Raw genomic sequence first — 12,834 nt, 5'->3', positions numbered from 1 at the left:
ATAGACATACAGGTCTCTTCCAAAGGGAGTTTTTCCATGGTTTATGGTGGGGAGATATAATCCTGTTAGACTTTGGAAGTGTTAGGTCTACTACTGAGTTAAATTTTTGTCAGGCAAAACTCTTTATATATGATGGGGTGGGGTGGGGGGGAAGGAAGTTGCTGCATTTTTGTTTCAAAATTTTTGAAATAACATTTCTATATTTATTCAGAATTAGCATTCCTTTTCCATTTTTTTAGAATTTGAGTCCTTTTATATCTTTTCACATACTAGAGCAAATCTTTTAAATATTTTTATTTGATGTAAATTTAGAAATTTACATCAAATTTCTCTATTAGCAGTAATGAATGGAAGATCTCTTACTTATTTAGCTACATTTCATTCATGCTGAATTTTTTTTACCATTTATACACAGTGGGGATGAGGCTTTAATTCTGTTCCAGGGCTAATAACAATTGTTATTTGTGGGTAAATAACATTATCTTTGGTAATTTGATTATACGGTTGTTACAGAACCACCGTTTCTTAGAATAGCCACTTTGTGTTTTAAAAGAAAATAATTCATTGTGGACTAGTCACTCATCAGATAAATGGCTAACTCTTAAGATGATAAATGGCATTTGTATTCTACCCAATGGTGGAATATTTTTTGCAAGGGATAGGATCATTATGGAAATCAGCAGTCAATCAGCAATTGTATGCAGTATCCCTAGTAAAATTCCTTTTTAGAAGGTCCAGACAGTTCTACAGAATAAAAACTGGGAGTGGAATAATATTAGTACACTTTTCACTTTTTCCAGTGACCTGTTGTTGCTTTTACCTACTGAAAAAAAATGCAGTGCTACTTTAATACTACTGTTCAACCTTCAGTGAATCAAGATCTCCACAGCACTCTATTTTTGCTCTTTAAAATGCACCTTATCCCTGAATGGGGAGAACAAAACCTAAACCAAAACCCATGTTTTTTTTCTAATTTGTCGACTAACATGTTAGGAATTCAACATAATTATATTAAAAGATGGAAGTAGACATTGGAAAACTAGAAGAAATCAGAGTTTTCTAAATTGCAAATTTTTAAGAGAGCTTCATTGTCTACAGGAAGTAGAAAATAGTCCCTAGCTTTCTAGTCTTCTGTCATTTTTATCAAGCATACAATGTATGATTGTGCTGGCAAAAAAAAATCTGGAGTTAGTTACTCTGATCAACCTATCTATCTCTAAGGTTTTCTTATATACCAGAAAACACGCTGTAACTCTGAAAAAGATGTATAAAGGATTTAGATACTCTATTTCCATCTTGTCTTTGAAAGTAACCTTGAAATATTTCTAGAATTATCACTGCCAGAAATAACAAACACATATGTTGTCAATGATAGTGCTTGATTGACAAGGTATTGGCAATGTATATGCAATAAATGAGTGAGCTCTTTTCCAAGTAAGAGAGCAGGATGGCTGAGTAGATATCTATCCATTTCTTTGTCTAAAAAATTGTATCATGATTGACATTGGGTTTCTTCAGTATGTTCATGGATTCCCTTCAGTGGTAAAAGCTCATTACTGTTTTGTTAGTGGAATATGCTACCGATTCTTCAGGACTGCATGGATATACTTGTGCAGATGAACTAGTTTTTCATGAATGTACATTTTCCAAGCCTGAAAAACAGTAAATTTACTTTCACACAGTCCTTATTTTACTAAAATTGCTTTATAAAGTTTTGAGCTAAACTGATGTTAGGCAATAACAGAGAAGAAATGATTCATATGCCAGAACTCTGAATTCCACTCATGTTTGTAAAACTCTGGAAATTCATACTGTATTCCAGACAAATTGTTTGACTCCCTATTTTCAAGTGTTTTGGCATTGGTTTTTTTTTTCGTAAACATAACCCTCCATAATAATTTGTCACATTACTTTGGGCTGTTGTATTTTTTTGTAAAAGTTAGCAATATTCCATTTATTAACATGAGCTGTTCTGGTATACCACTAAAAACATTCCTCACTAAAAACATTCCTCACTAAAAACAGATTTCCTATTGTACCTTGTTCTCTTTCCACATGGAGGAATGACGGTATGGCATGGTGTACACATTGAATGAGGACACAAAATAAATGATTCCCAAAAGGCATATTTGATTTAAAGAAGTTCAGTAATTGTTAATTTCTTATGTAAAATAAAGACAGGAAATGTAAAGTAACAGTAAAGCTTTCAACCGAAAGCTACAAAAAGACAATAAATTTAATTAACAATCCCATTTTCTTCAGCTAGCCTTATTTCACAGAATGTCTTTGTCAATGACTAGAAAGTAAGTGAAATGGAATTGATAGCTCACCTCATCTGTTGTAATTATACCTAGTAGTTTTCTTTTTTAATCCTTTTATCTCTTTAGTCTTTATTCTGCATGTCAAAATGGATTATATACTTCATACACTCCAAAATACACTTCAGTGAAATAAGTATTGCTGATATCAACTAAAATGTGTATCAATGTTTCTTCATCCTATGAGATAAAGAGGTGGGAGAGAGAGAGGTGTGTGAGAAAAAGGTCACATTAGACTACTTATGGCAACTTCTAGCCTTTACAGGACAATATGTTGTCAAATGAAATCATGTATGCTTTTGGCTTATTTTACTCTTGGAAGACGAAAGATTCAGGGGCAGAGTTTACTGTCTTAGCTTCTTTCACAGATGATGTCCACTTCTTAGGTATCTTAAAAGGTGACTTCATAAATTAAAGTTGTTATTGCTGTAACTTTTCCACTTATTTCTTCCCCATTCCTGAGTGAAAAGAAATAATTTTTAAAAGTTAGCGGTAGTTGTAGTGTTCGTGCAGTTTGTCTGTCCATGTCTGTCCTTTCAATAGAGGATACATGCCTGTGAGTTTCTGCTTTGGCTATGACTATTCTGAACTGTGTGACTGCTACATAGAGAGGAGAAGGATGAATTTTCTATGAAGGCTGAGAATACAATAGGGTTTCTCTGGTGGAATTCAGGGCTTTGCAGTCTTGATCTACTGTTCTGCAGATTTCAAGTCATCTTCTTTCTATGAAATAAGTACCACTTAGGAATTCTAAAGTATAAAACATATCAGAACTGGGAAGTGCTCATCGAAGAGGCTCTTGTTGGAGATGAAGTTTTTCGCATGAAGTTTAAGTTAATGAATTTTTTTTTTGCTGTGTGTTTATTTGCACACGTATATATAAATACACACTACATTGCAAATTATGCTTTGACAACCACTATGCTTTTTGAAACAATGGAAAGCCTCAAATTTCAGAGTGTATTTCAGATACTGGATCCAATATTCTGTCATCATATTGTTACTCTTCTGTAGCAACCAGTGTGGAATAGGAAGTATTGTGTTTACATGTTTAAAGGCAAAGTTGACATTTTTTTCATGAAGAATTTCTTTAAGTTTACTTAATGAAATGCAGTGATTCCATGTGTAAGCATCCCTCCATATAGTTACATACATAAATGTATACATAATGTATGGTTATATACATTTGTAACTAAATCTGTAGGATAAGTTGTTGATAGGAACAGATTAAAGAATAGCAATCCTCCATAATTTACAAAGCTTTCTTACAAGCAGCATCATCACAGAATGGTTACCTGTGTGTTACCCAGCTACCATGAAAACACAGTAGAAAGGAAGCAGATCTATGCTTCTTTAAAATGTTAATCTAATATGTCACTGTGTAGCTGGCTCTCTGCACAGTATGAGCACAGTCACCTAAATAGAGACATGGTGCAATCTTCTGTCTTTGTAAGCCCAAATTAAATCAGCCATTGAAGAGTTTTGAAGTTATACAGCCAGAACAGGAAATGGTTGTTCTCTGAATCAGAGTGTGTGATCTAATGCTTCTTGGCTCTCACGTTATAAACTGATTCAGATATTATTCCTCCATTGTAAGTACAGCAGTTCTGCTTAGTTGCTGTTGTGCCTCCTTTGTGCCACGCTGGGGAAGCGCCTGGAGTTCCCTTTCTCTGCCGTATGTCTTGAGGGATCTATCAGCTGTAGCGCACAAAAACTAAAGGCATGAACAAGAGCTGCAGGAGCAATTGTGGGAGAGTACCGGAAGACTAAAAGCAGTCACAGGTGGATAGGTGATTTATGCATTCCTGTGTCCAAAATGCAAGCTGCCCTTTGGCAAAATCCAAGCTTGTGCTTATCTAAGACTTACAGCTTAAAATAGGTACTTTTCCACTGTGGCTGTAAGGAAGATTAGGTCTCTCATCCATGCTGGAGCATTTCCACTAAATTTAACTCTGGCTGTTGGAAAGAGTTACTCAGAGGATTATGGCACAACTGTGGAAACTACTACTATTGTTTTGGTTGGGGATTTATGAGACAACCTGGGGGGGGGTGGTATATTTTTGATTTTTTTATACATACAAGCTAGTGTGGCTGATGCTAGATCTGAAAGAAGAAGGAGGTGCACAGCTGAACAGTTTCAGAGAGCAAGTTGTGCAATAGCACAGTGCAAAGACAGTGCTATTATAGGAGGCTAGTGGCCCCCCACTGCTCCACTACCTGCATGTGTGACTAGAAGCTCAACTGACAAGTATATAGCAAGCTTTACATCTTGCTTTCTTTTTAAAAAAATGTCCTTGCAATAAATGGCTAAGCAGTTATGTTCTGGTATGTGAAAGCTATGTGGCAGTGCTTGTGTTTGCTGATGCATTTTGGTCATACATATTTCATGGTGCCCTGTTTGTATTTCTCTTCCAGGTTCAAGTCCTTCGCAACGCAGGGGAAGAAGTGACTCTGACTGTGTCCTTTCTGAAAAGAGCACCTGCTTTTCTCAAGCTGCCACTGAGTGAAGATTGTGCATGTAAGCGTTTATTAATTGGCCAAAAGAAAACTCAATTCAGTGTTCATGAATGCTTGCAGCTTCCAAAACTACTGTGCATTGAGGGTGATTGGCAGAAGCTTTTTTGGTCTGCACTGCTGCCTGAATATGAGCTGCTCATACTGCCAGGTCTTGTAGTAACATTCACCTCGGGCAAAAAATTTGCTGTCTTTGCTTGAAAAACAGATCACAAGGCATTTGACTGGTGTGAATCAGCAAAGTTGCAGGTAAAACAGTGTAATTACATTAGTTTACAGTACGATACAGAGACATTTTAGTCTGAAAGAATTATATCTTGTAAATGTGACAGTGAGATTGTGTGTGTATATTTAGACAGCTTAACTTTCCCATTTAAAATTCAGAGGCTTTGGTGGAGGTGTGTGTCTACCTAAGAATAAATTACTCTTGGATGATAAGTATTTTGTTGAAGTCCAACTCAGTTTTAGTCAACTAGCCCCATGAGAGACATATGGAGACAGCTGTCTTCCTTTAATTATAGTAAATTATAAGTATGGGTGCATAATTATAGAAAATTGCAGCATATCTAAGCATATTTATATGTCAACCTGTGCCTTTTGTCATCACTGCTTTCCTTCTGCTTCTTGCTGCTAAGAAGGTAAAATTAATTACTTAATTTTTAAGCAACAAAACAACAAATATTTTGTTTCAATACTTTCAGCATTTTTTAGTAGTAATTAAATAAAGTCAATTACGAAATAATATTTTATACAATCATATGTTGAAATACTCTCTTTATCTTTTGCCTATGTATTAAAATTTAGTGGGACAAGAAAAAGCTTAGAATACCATAATCTTACATAACAATATATGCCAGTATATTTGTCCCTTTTATGAAAGGTTGTGGTACCACAGAGTACCCGGAGTAATGCACAGAAACATGAGTTTACATCAGTCCTTTCATGTTACTTTTGGGCTTTAGCATATAATTTCCTAAAATGTTACAAGGAGAGTTAGAACTGTAAACATCATCAAGACTAGTTCCTTCAAGTCAAGCAAGAAGGTACACATGTCCCTTTTATTATCAAATTTGCAAAAACCTTTTAGGTTTTTTTCTTGCTAAACAGACTATTAACTCTCTTAAGCAACGCACGAGGGGAGGTTTTCTTGAGCCTCACTACTCAGCTGACAAAGGCCACCCATTCAAACCAGAGGACTGGTACCGGCTGCATGGAGAAAGTACATGAATGTTAGATATGACAAATCTAATGAGGGGAGGGTATATACATATATACAGACATACACAATTTCAAATTCTAGCATTATAAATTAATTAAGATTTTTTTTGTGAATTCATATTTGTATTAGGTGCACCCAGCGACCAAAGCAGTGGCACATCCTCTCCCCTATGTGACAGTGGTTTGCATCTCAACTACCACCCCAACAACACGGTAAGAGCATTATTTTTTTGGATGGAATTAAACGGGAAAAGAATTATACTATAATACCTAAGTGGAAGTACCTAATGAAGGACAGCAACATGAAAGGAGCTCTGATTAACATTGGAGATAGACAGTTCCATAGAGGGCGAAAGGAGTTGCCAGATATTATGTCTGGGAATTAAACTATGACAAATCATATCAACTGAGATATTGTGCCTTGGTAGATATGATTACTATTTTTATCTGGGCAGTAGGGATTTTGCAAAAGTTTTTTTCTTCTAGATTATTTTCACAGCATAGGAATTAAAATTATAAAAATGAAAATATATCTATTTAAAGAAAGGCGGAAAGTTTTTTTCAGAATAGTTTTCCATATTAGGTGCATGGTTTTGCCTATTTTTAAGTTGAGAGTATTTTACTTCTAGTAATTTACACTTAAAATCTTGCCAAAGAATGATAGCATTATAGAGCAAAGTCTCTCTAGGATGCAATGCTACAGATGTCTAATCAGATTTTTAGTAAAAGGTGCCTTTGGAGTGCAATGAGGGGCTTTAAGCAATTTTCTTAGCCAGGAAATACAAAATTTCCATCATTTTATATAGTTCTAAAGGGGATTTTGCCATGCATTTGTCTTTATGGTAGGTGAGAACATGTGTAACGTCTTGTGTAAATAGGTAAAGCATGTAGTTTTCACTAAACAATTTTCATTACATGTTAAATCCCATGCACAGTTACCAGGTTGTGAGGTGATTCATTAAAATAGACAGGTATGTAAGTGTCTACAGGGCCACAGGGAACAACTGAGTTACGGTTGTGTAGTGAATAATTTAGAGATCACCTTTATTCAGGGCACAGATTTAAGGCTACTAGCTGATGATGAGACACATAGTATGTACTCACTTTTATTCATAACTAGTCATTTAAAAAAGAGGACACAGTGTGTTTTCCCTAGGGTTTTAGAATACTGTTCCTCACACTTCCTCTAAGCATGTTGATGTTGAGGCTTATACAGATTTATTTTATTTGTGAGAAGAAGTTCAAAATGTCTCCAGTACTAGCTAAAATTGATGCCAAATGATTTTGGGAAAGTGGAACACTGCCAAATGAAATATAAAGTCTTCGAAGTCTCTCTCTCTCTTTCCAAATCTGCTGAGTACTTATAATGAAGCCCAAAACTGATAAGGGCCTTTTACTGTTTTTCAGGATACATTATCGTGTTCCTCATGGCCAGCATCCCCAGGACTTAGGTGGGAAAAGAGGTGGTGTGATCTCCGACTAATTCCACTTCTTCATTCACGATTTTCCCAGTACCTTCCAGGATCAGATTTGTGCAGGTAAGGAAGTACAGAAAGTTGAAACAACTTGACTTCTTGGTTGACATATAGGGAGTTGTCTTGTTAAAAGAATGGCATTATTAATTCCGCTGTAGCTGTCAGAGACATGAAACATTGGAGCTTTCATAAAGGTCTGTCTGGGTCCACCTTGGCCCATATTCTGCTTTGACATAAGCCGGAACCAGGTATTTGGGAAGGAGACATGGGACCTTCCCACTTGCACCTAGTTGTCAGGCCCATTTCTCAGTTTGAGATTGCACATAGATCATCATATTTAATAACTGCTAATGCTCCTGTTCTGGAAAGCTTCTTGCTAAGCTGTTTTTTTTAATACCTTTGGTTTTGCAATGCACTGTGGCATTAAACACTGCAATGTAATTTTGTTTTTAAAATTTACTTCCTTCTGTTTGTGTTAAGTATCTTGCCTGATAACTTCATTGGGTGAAATAATGCTGCTGTTTGGAGCAGCAAGGGCTGGCTGCCCCATGAGGAAGGTGAGCCAAGAGCTGAGGATGGGGACAAGGCTGGATGAGGCAGTGTCCATACAAAAAAGGGCCCTGTCCCACTTCCCCTAATGGAGGAGCAGAGGGGTGGTCTTCAGATGAGTCCATCATGGTGAGGTAGGGCCCAGGTCAGGCTGGAAATTCAGCCTACAGGTCAGGTCTGAATCAGTAGGATACATGACCAGGCACAGGCATAGCTGAAACCAAACTCAGGCAAGGACCAAGGGCAAAAACCTGAGCTGATAAGCAGCTCCCAAGTGAAAGGGGGGACAAGCCCCGTACTCACGCTGTTCCACAGCAGCCTGGTCCCACATCTCACAGCCACATCATAGCAGAATTAGCCTCAAGCACAGGCTGCTGTTCTCTCAGGAGGGGGCTCTTCCCCCTGGACTGTTGCACTCTGGGCCCTGTCCCTTGTATCAATGGAAATGCTAAATAATAATTTTTGATTTATGTTCTTACAAGTTCAGATGACTGTCTTTTGCCTTATAATTTGAAGGATCCCTGTTGTTATTTACTTTTAGGGAAACCCTTTCATAGCTCTGAGTATCCTTATTATTCTGTGAGTGTCTTTCATAATTCTAATATTATTTTCTATATGACAAAGTGATTAGGACTGCAAGGAGGCTCTCTTCTGGTTTATATTAAGACATAATGCTGTTTTCCATATTTTTTCTCTGTTCTTATCTAATACCTTGTAATAGCCTATTACCTTTTGACTGTCACGGAGTGCTAAGGTGTTGTTTTTCAAAGAAATGTTTGTTGTAACTCTTGCATTTCTTTCCTCAATGTTTATAGCTACAGTAGAGTCCTTTGTTACTTGCATATAGCTAAGGTTATTTTTTCCCATATGTGTTACTTTACATTTGTTAACTTTTAATTTAATTGCCATTTTGTCTCCCAATCACTGGGAAAGCTGTCCAAAGCTCATAGTCAGGTTCACAAATATGGCATCAATATGGTGGGTGCCAGGTGCCCACCAAACCGCTTTGTCACTCCCCAACTCAGCAGGACAGGAGGGAAGAAAAGAGATGGAAAAACCCTAGAGTCAAGAGAAAGTTAGTTTAATAAAGCAAAAGCTGCACACAAGCAAACAAAGGATTTATCACCTGCTTCCCATCAGCAGGTGATGTCCAGCCACTTCTGGGAAGTAGTGTTTCAATGCATATAATGGTTAAACTTGTTAGAAGTTTTAAATACCTAGGTATTTTATATATAAATAAGAATGAAGTTGTAATACAAAAAAAAAATCTGTGAGTTACAGCATGTAAGTCATTAACTGGAGGACAGCTGTATACAGTTATAGAGCATGTTTCTCCATTACTACTAGTTCTAACTAATCAGAAAAATTAACTCCTAAAATAAGCACAAAGAACTTATTTGTGAAGCTGTGAAGCCTTACTAATTGATATATACTCTGGCTTTCCCATGTAGTCTTAATGTCTGCCAGCTTAGATGTGTGAGTCTGGGAAGAATAGTGTGTTATGCTATACCCTGGTGGCTCATCAGGCATTACCAGTTTAAAATTTCCTGTTCCTCCATTCAAACACATGAAAAATTACCAAATTAATACAGAAAAACTTTGTTACTAATTCCGGAAAGACTGTTTGATGAAAGAACCTTCCTGATATCTTTTCTGTGTTGTTACGCTCACCCTTCCATGTGTTTCTATGGGTCCTACAGTCAGCTGTTACCATCTACCCCAGGTGTGGGTTTATGAACACCTTTCCTCCCCACCCCTCCCAACTGGGCGAAGAGGAGTGTCCTTCAACCTCAGTTTGAGGTTTGCATAGGTTTAATTTTAATGTTTCTTATCACAGCGTGCTTCCTTCTTATTGGTTATCACAAACATTTGGAAGTTGGACAAAAGCTTCCCATAGCCTCAGTTGGTTCTAAGGGCTGTTGTTTCTTAGAAGTAAACTACCTAGGTCTGACAGCATTTTCCTATTCACAGAGCTGGAATTAAAGCAGGTTAGGCAATAGTTGTTTTACCAGTAGATAATTCTGAAGCTTAAAACAGCCTGCAGCTTTTGACTAGTAATAGCAAAATTGTATTTACTTGGCTTCATGATCCTTTTTCTATTTAATAACAGTGGTTGGCCCAGGGAGGTGTAAACCAAAGGCTACAACAGTGTATTGATTGAACTGAAAGGGAACAGGTTGTATTCACCAAGGAAGCAGGAGGTTTCTTATTGAATTCTGTGAAAACCTTTAGCTCAATGTTTAACAATGGTTGAAATAGAAATAATTAAGAGCTTGAAGCATAAATGGCCCAAAATTGTAACAGTAAAATCTGAGATCTGTTCTGCTGTACACTTCAGATAAGATATTGAATTGAACTACTGACATGGAAAATTAGGGCACACTTAACTGTCATAGTTCTAGGGTTTTAAAATTCAGTCTTCTGCATCAATAAAACATGAGCTTAAAGTGCACATTATAGAACTTGTACATTAAAGAGAAAGATTTTAAGTAGTAATAATATTCCTGAGATTTGGATTTCCAGAAAATAAATTTAAAAGTATATTCATACAAAACGAAATACCTAAATCATACTTAAACCTCAAATAACTACTCTGATAATTTTCTCCTTGTGTCCTTCTATGCTGTCTAACAGGAGGAAGTAAGAATATTTAAAGGAAAAAAATTGTATAAATATAAGAGAGGGAGTGGGGGTTTCTTAAAAAAAGCATAAACCAAACATTTTGTGTTGCTAGCAAGAAGTTGATAAGAGTGTTTTAAATTATTGGAAATACTTTAAATTGTTAATCCCTCTCAAAATGTGTTATGAGAGAAAGGTAGTTAATTTTTAAAAGAGACTGCTATATAGAACAACATTAATAATAGGATATTGAAAATTAGAAAGCAACATGAAACGGAAGTTAATTCATTAAATTTTCTTTTCTTTAGTTAGTATTTACAAAGCTGTTTTCACTATATAAAGCCTAATAACTTTTTATATTTCAGAGTTTGTCTGTGCTTATTGATACTTGGACAAGAACACTCTGGATGAATGGTTTTTTATGTGCATAGATCAAATTCCTAGGGAACAGTAGGAACAGTCTGATGCCCTGAATGCATCAGATTCAAATGTGTATAGTGTGAGGAAAATTTGTGCATCAGGATCATAGAATCATAGAACAGTAAGGGTTGGAAAGGACCTTAAGATCATCTAGTTCCAACCCCCCTGCCATGAGCAGGGACACCTTGCACTAAACCATGTTGCCCAAGGCTCTGTCCAACCTGGCCTTGAACACTGCCAGGGATGGAGCATCCACAACCTCCCTGGGCAACCCATTCCAGTGCCTCACCACCCTCACTCTAAAGAACTTCTTCCTTATATCTAATCTAAACTTCCCCTGTTTAAGTTTGAAGCCATTACCTCTTGTCCTACCACTACAGTCCCTAAGGAAGAGTCCTTCCCCAGCATCTTTATAGGCCCCCTTCAGATACTGGAAGGCTGCTGTGAGGTCTCCACTCAGCCTTCTCTTCTCCAGGCTGAACAGCCCCAACTTTCTCAGCCTGTCTTCATACAGGAGGTGCTCCAGCCCCCTTATCATCCTCGTGGCCCTCCTCTGGACTCGCTCCAACAGCTCCATGTCCTTTTTATGTTGAGGACACCAGAACTGTACACAGGATTGAATCTGGAACATACTGGGGTTTCTTTGCTCATGCAGGTTAGTGTCACACATTAATAGATTCCTTGGATTCCTACTTTGGTTTACAATAGATTGAGTAGAACGAAGGGGAGTCCTGAAATTAATGCTATTTTCCGTTAAAGAGATAATCAACAAATTCGAGCATCATGCTATATATTCTTCATGTAAGGACTTACTTAGAATTTTATTCTTGAAGAATTTACCATTTATATTTATAGCCATTTAAAATAAGGATATAGCAAATAAATGCTAGGTACATTACCTGAGTATGCTTTAAATAAACCTTCCTCAAAAACTTTATCTGACATAAGTACATGTGAGTGTCAATTACATGACCACTGAGGGCTACTTCTTTCAATGACTCATTTTCATATGAGTCATTGAAACAAGTAGCTCTCAGTTTGTACCTTTGGGAATTTACAGAAAAGTTACTACCCATGTGAAAAGGCAACTAAACTGAAAAGTTAGCTGATGGATTTAGATAAATCGGTGGTCTCTTCATGATCGTGTTAGGATATGTAAGTCTAATCCTCCTGTAAGAGTTAGTTCTCATGATGGAAATCTCAAAGCAATGAGATGGGTCTAATTCATTTTTAATGCTTCTCCTGACCAAAGGAAAAGCCTGTACTTGACATGGATGCAGCAAAGACCTTTATGGTAGAGATAGATATTGGCTCTACATTTTATACAACTAGAATGTAATTTTAAAAGGCAGGAAAAAACCCAACAAACTTTGCTGAATGGATATCTGTCTTGAGATTTCAGAAACTGTCATCAGTGACACTCGGTTTCACTCTGAAGATAGTGCTCTCTTTGCTTGAGCCATTCTTAAAGAATCTGAACTATGTACTTAATTTTAAACCATTAATTGATCATTAACAGATGGGTTTGTAGCAGAATGCCAGAGGTAGAACTTGATATTCTCTATATGTTTAGTATTTCTTACTCTGGGAGATGGATTAATATTGAAGTTTTTTGGTTCTGAAGCCAGATACCTGTAAACCTTCCAAAAGCTGTTAGCCAAGAAGGCTATTTACTGAAGAAATCAGGTCTGCTACTCCTTTAGCATCTGAAAGTTTTCTCT

General features: G+C 36.8%; 1 protein-coding gene across 9 annotated transcripts in view; it reads left to right on the top strand.

Moving 5' to 3' along the window:
- Positions 1-12,834, top strand: part of SNTG1 (syntrophin gamma 1) — a 325,021-nt gene that overhangs the window by 212,290 nt on the left and 99,897 nt on the right. For all 9 annotated transcript variants that reach the window (XR_003993467.1, XR_003993462.1, XM_030499511.1 and 6 more), the window contains 3 exons: positions 4,734-4,836; positions 6,181-6,263; positions 7,458-7,588. Coding sequence is in view for 7 of the 9 variants with exons in the window: in XM_030499511.1 (XP_030355371.1) it covers positions 4,734-4,836; positions 6,181-6,263; positions 7,458-7,588 (317 nt within the window). In the remaining 2 variants the exon portion in view is untranslated. The remainder of the gene's footprint in view (positions 1-4,733; positions 4,837-6,180; positions 6,264-7,457; positions 7,589-12,834) is intronic.

This window comes from Strigops habroptila, chromosome 1, assembly GCF_004027225.2.
Source record: "Strigops habroptila isolate Jane chromosome 1, bStrHab1.2.pri, whole genome shotgun sequence".
Classification (NCBI taxonomy): Eukaryota; Metazoa; Chordata; class Aves; order Psittaciformes; family Psittacidae; genus Strigops; species Strigops habroptila.
This window is presented reverse-complemented; position numbering and strand designations above follow the sequence as displayed.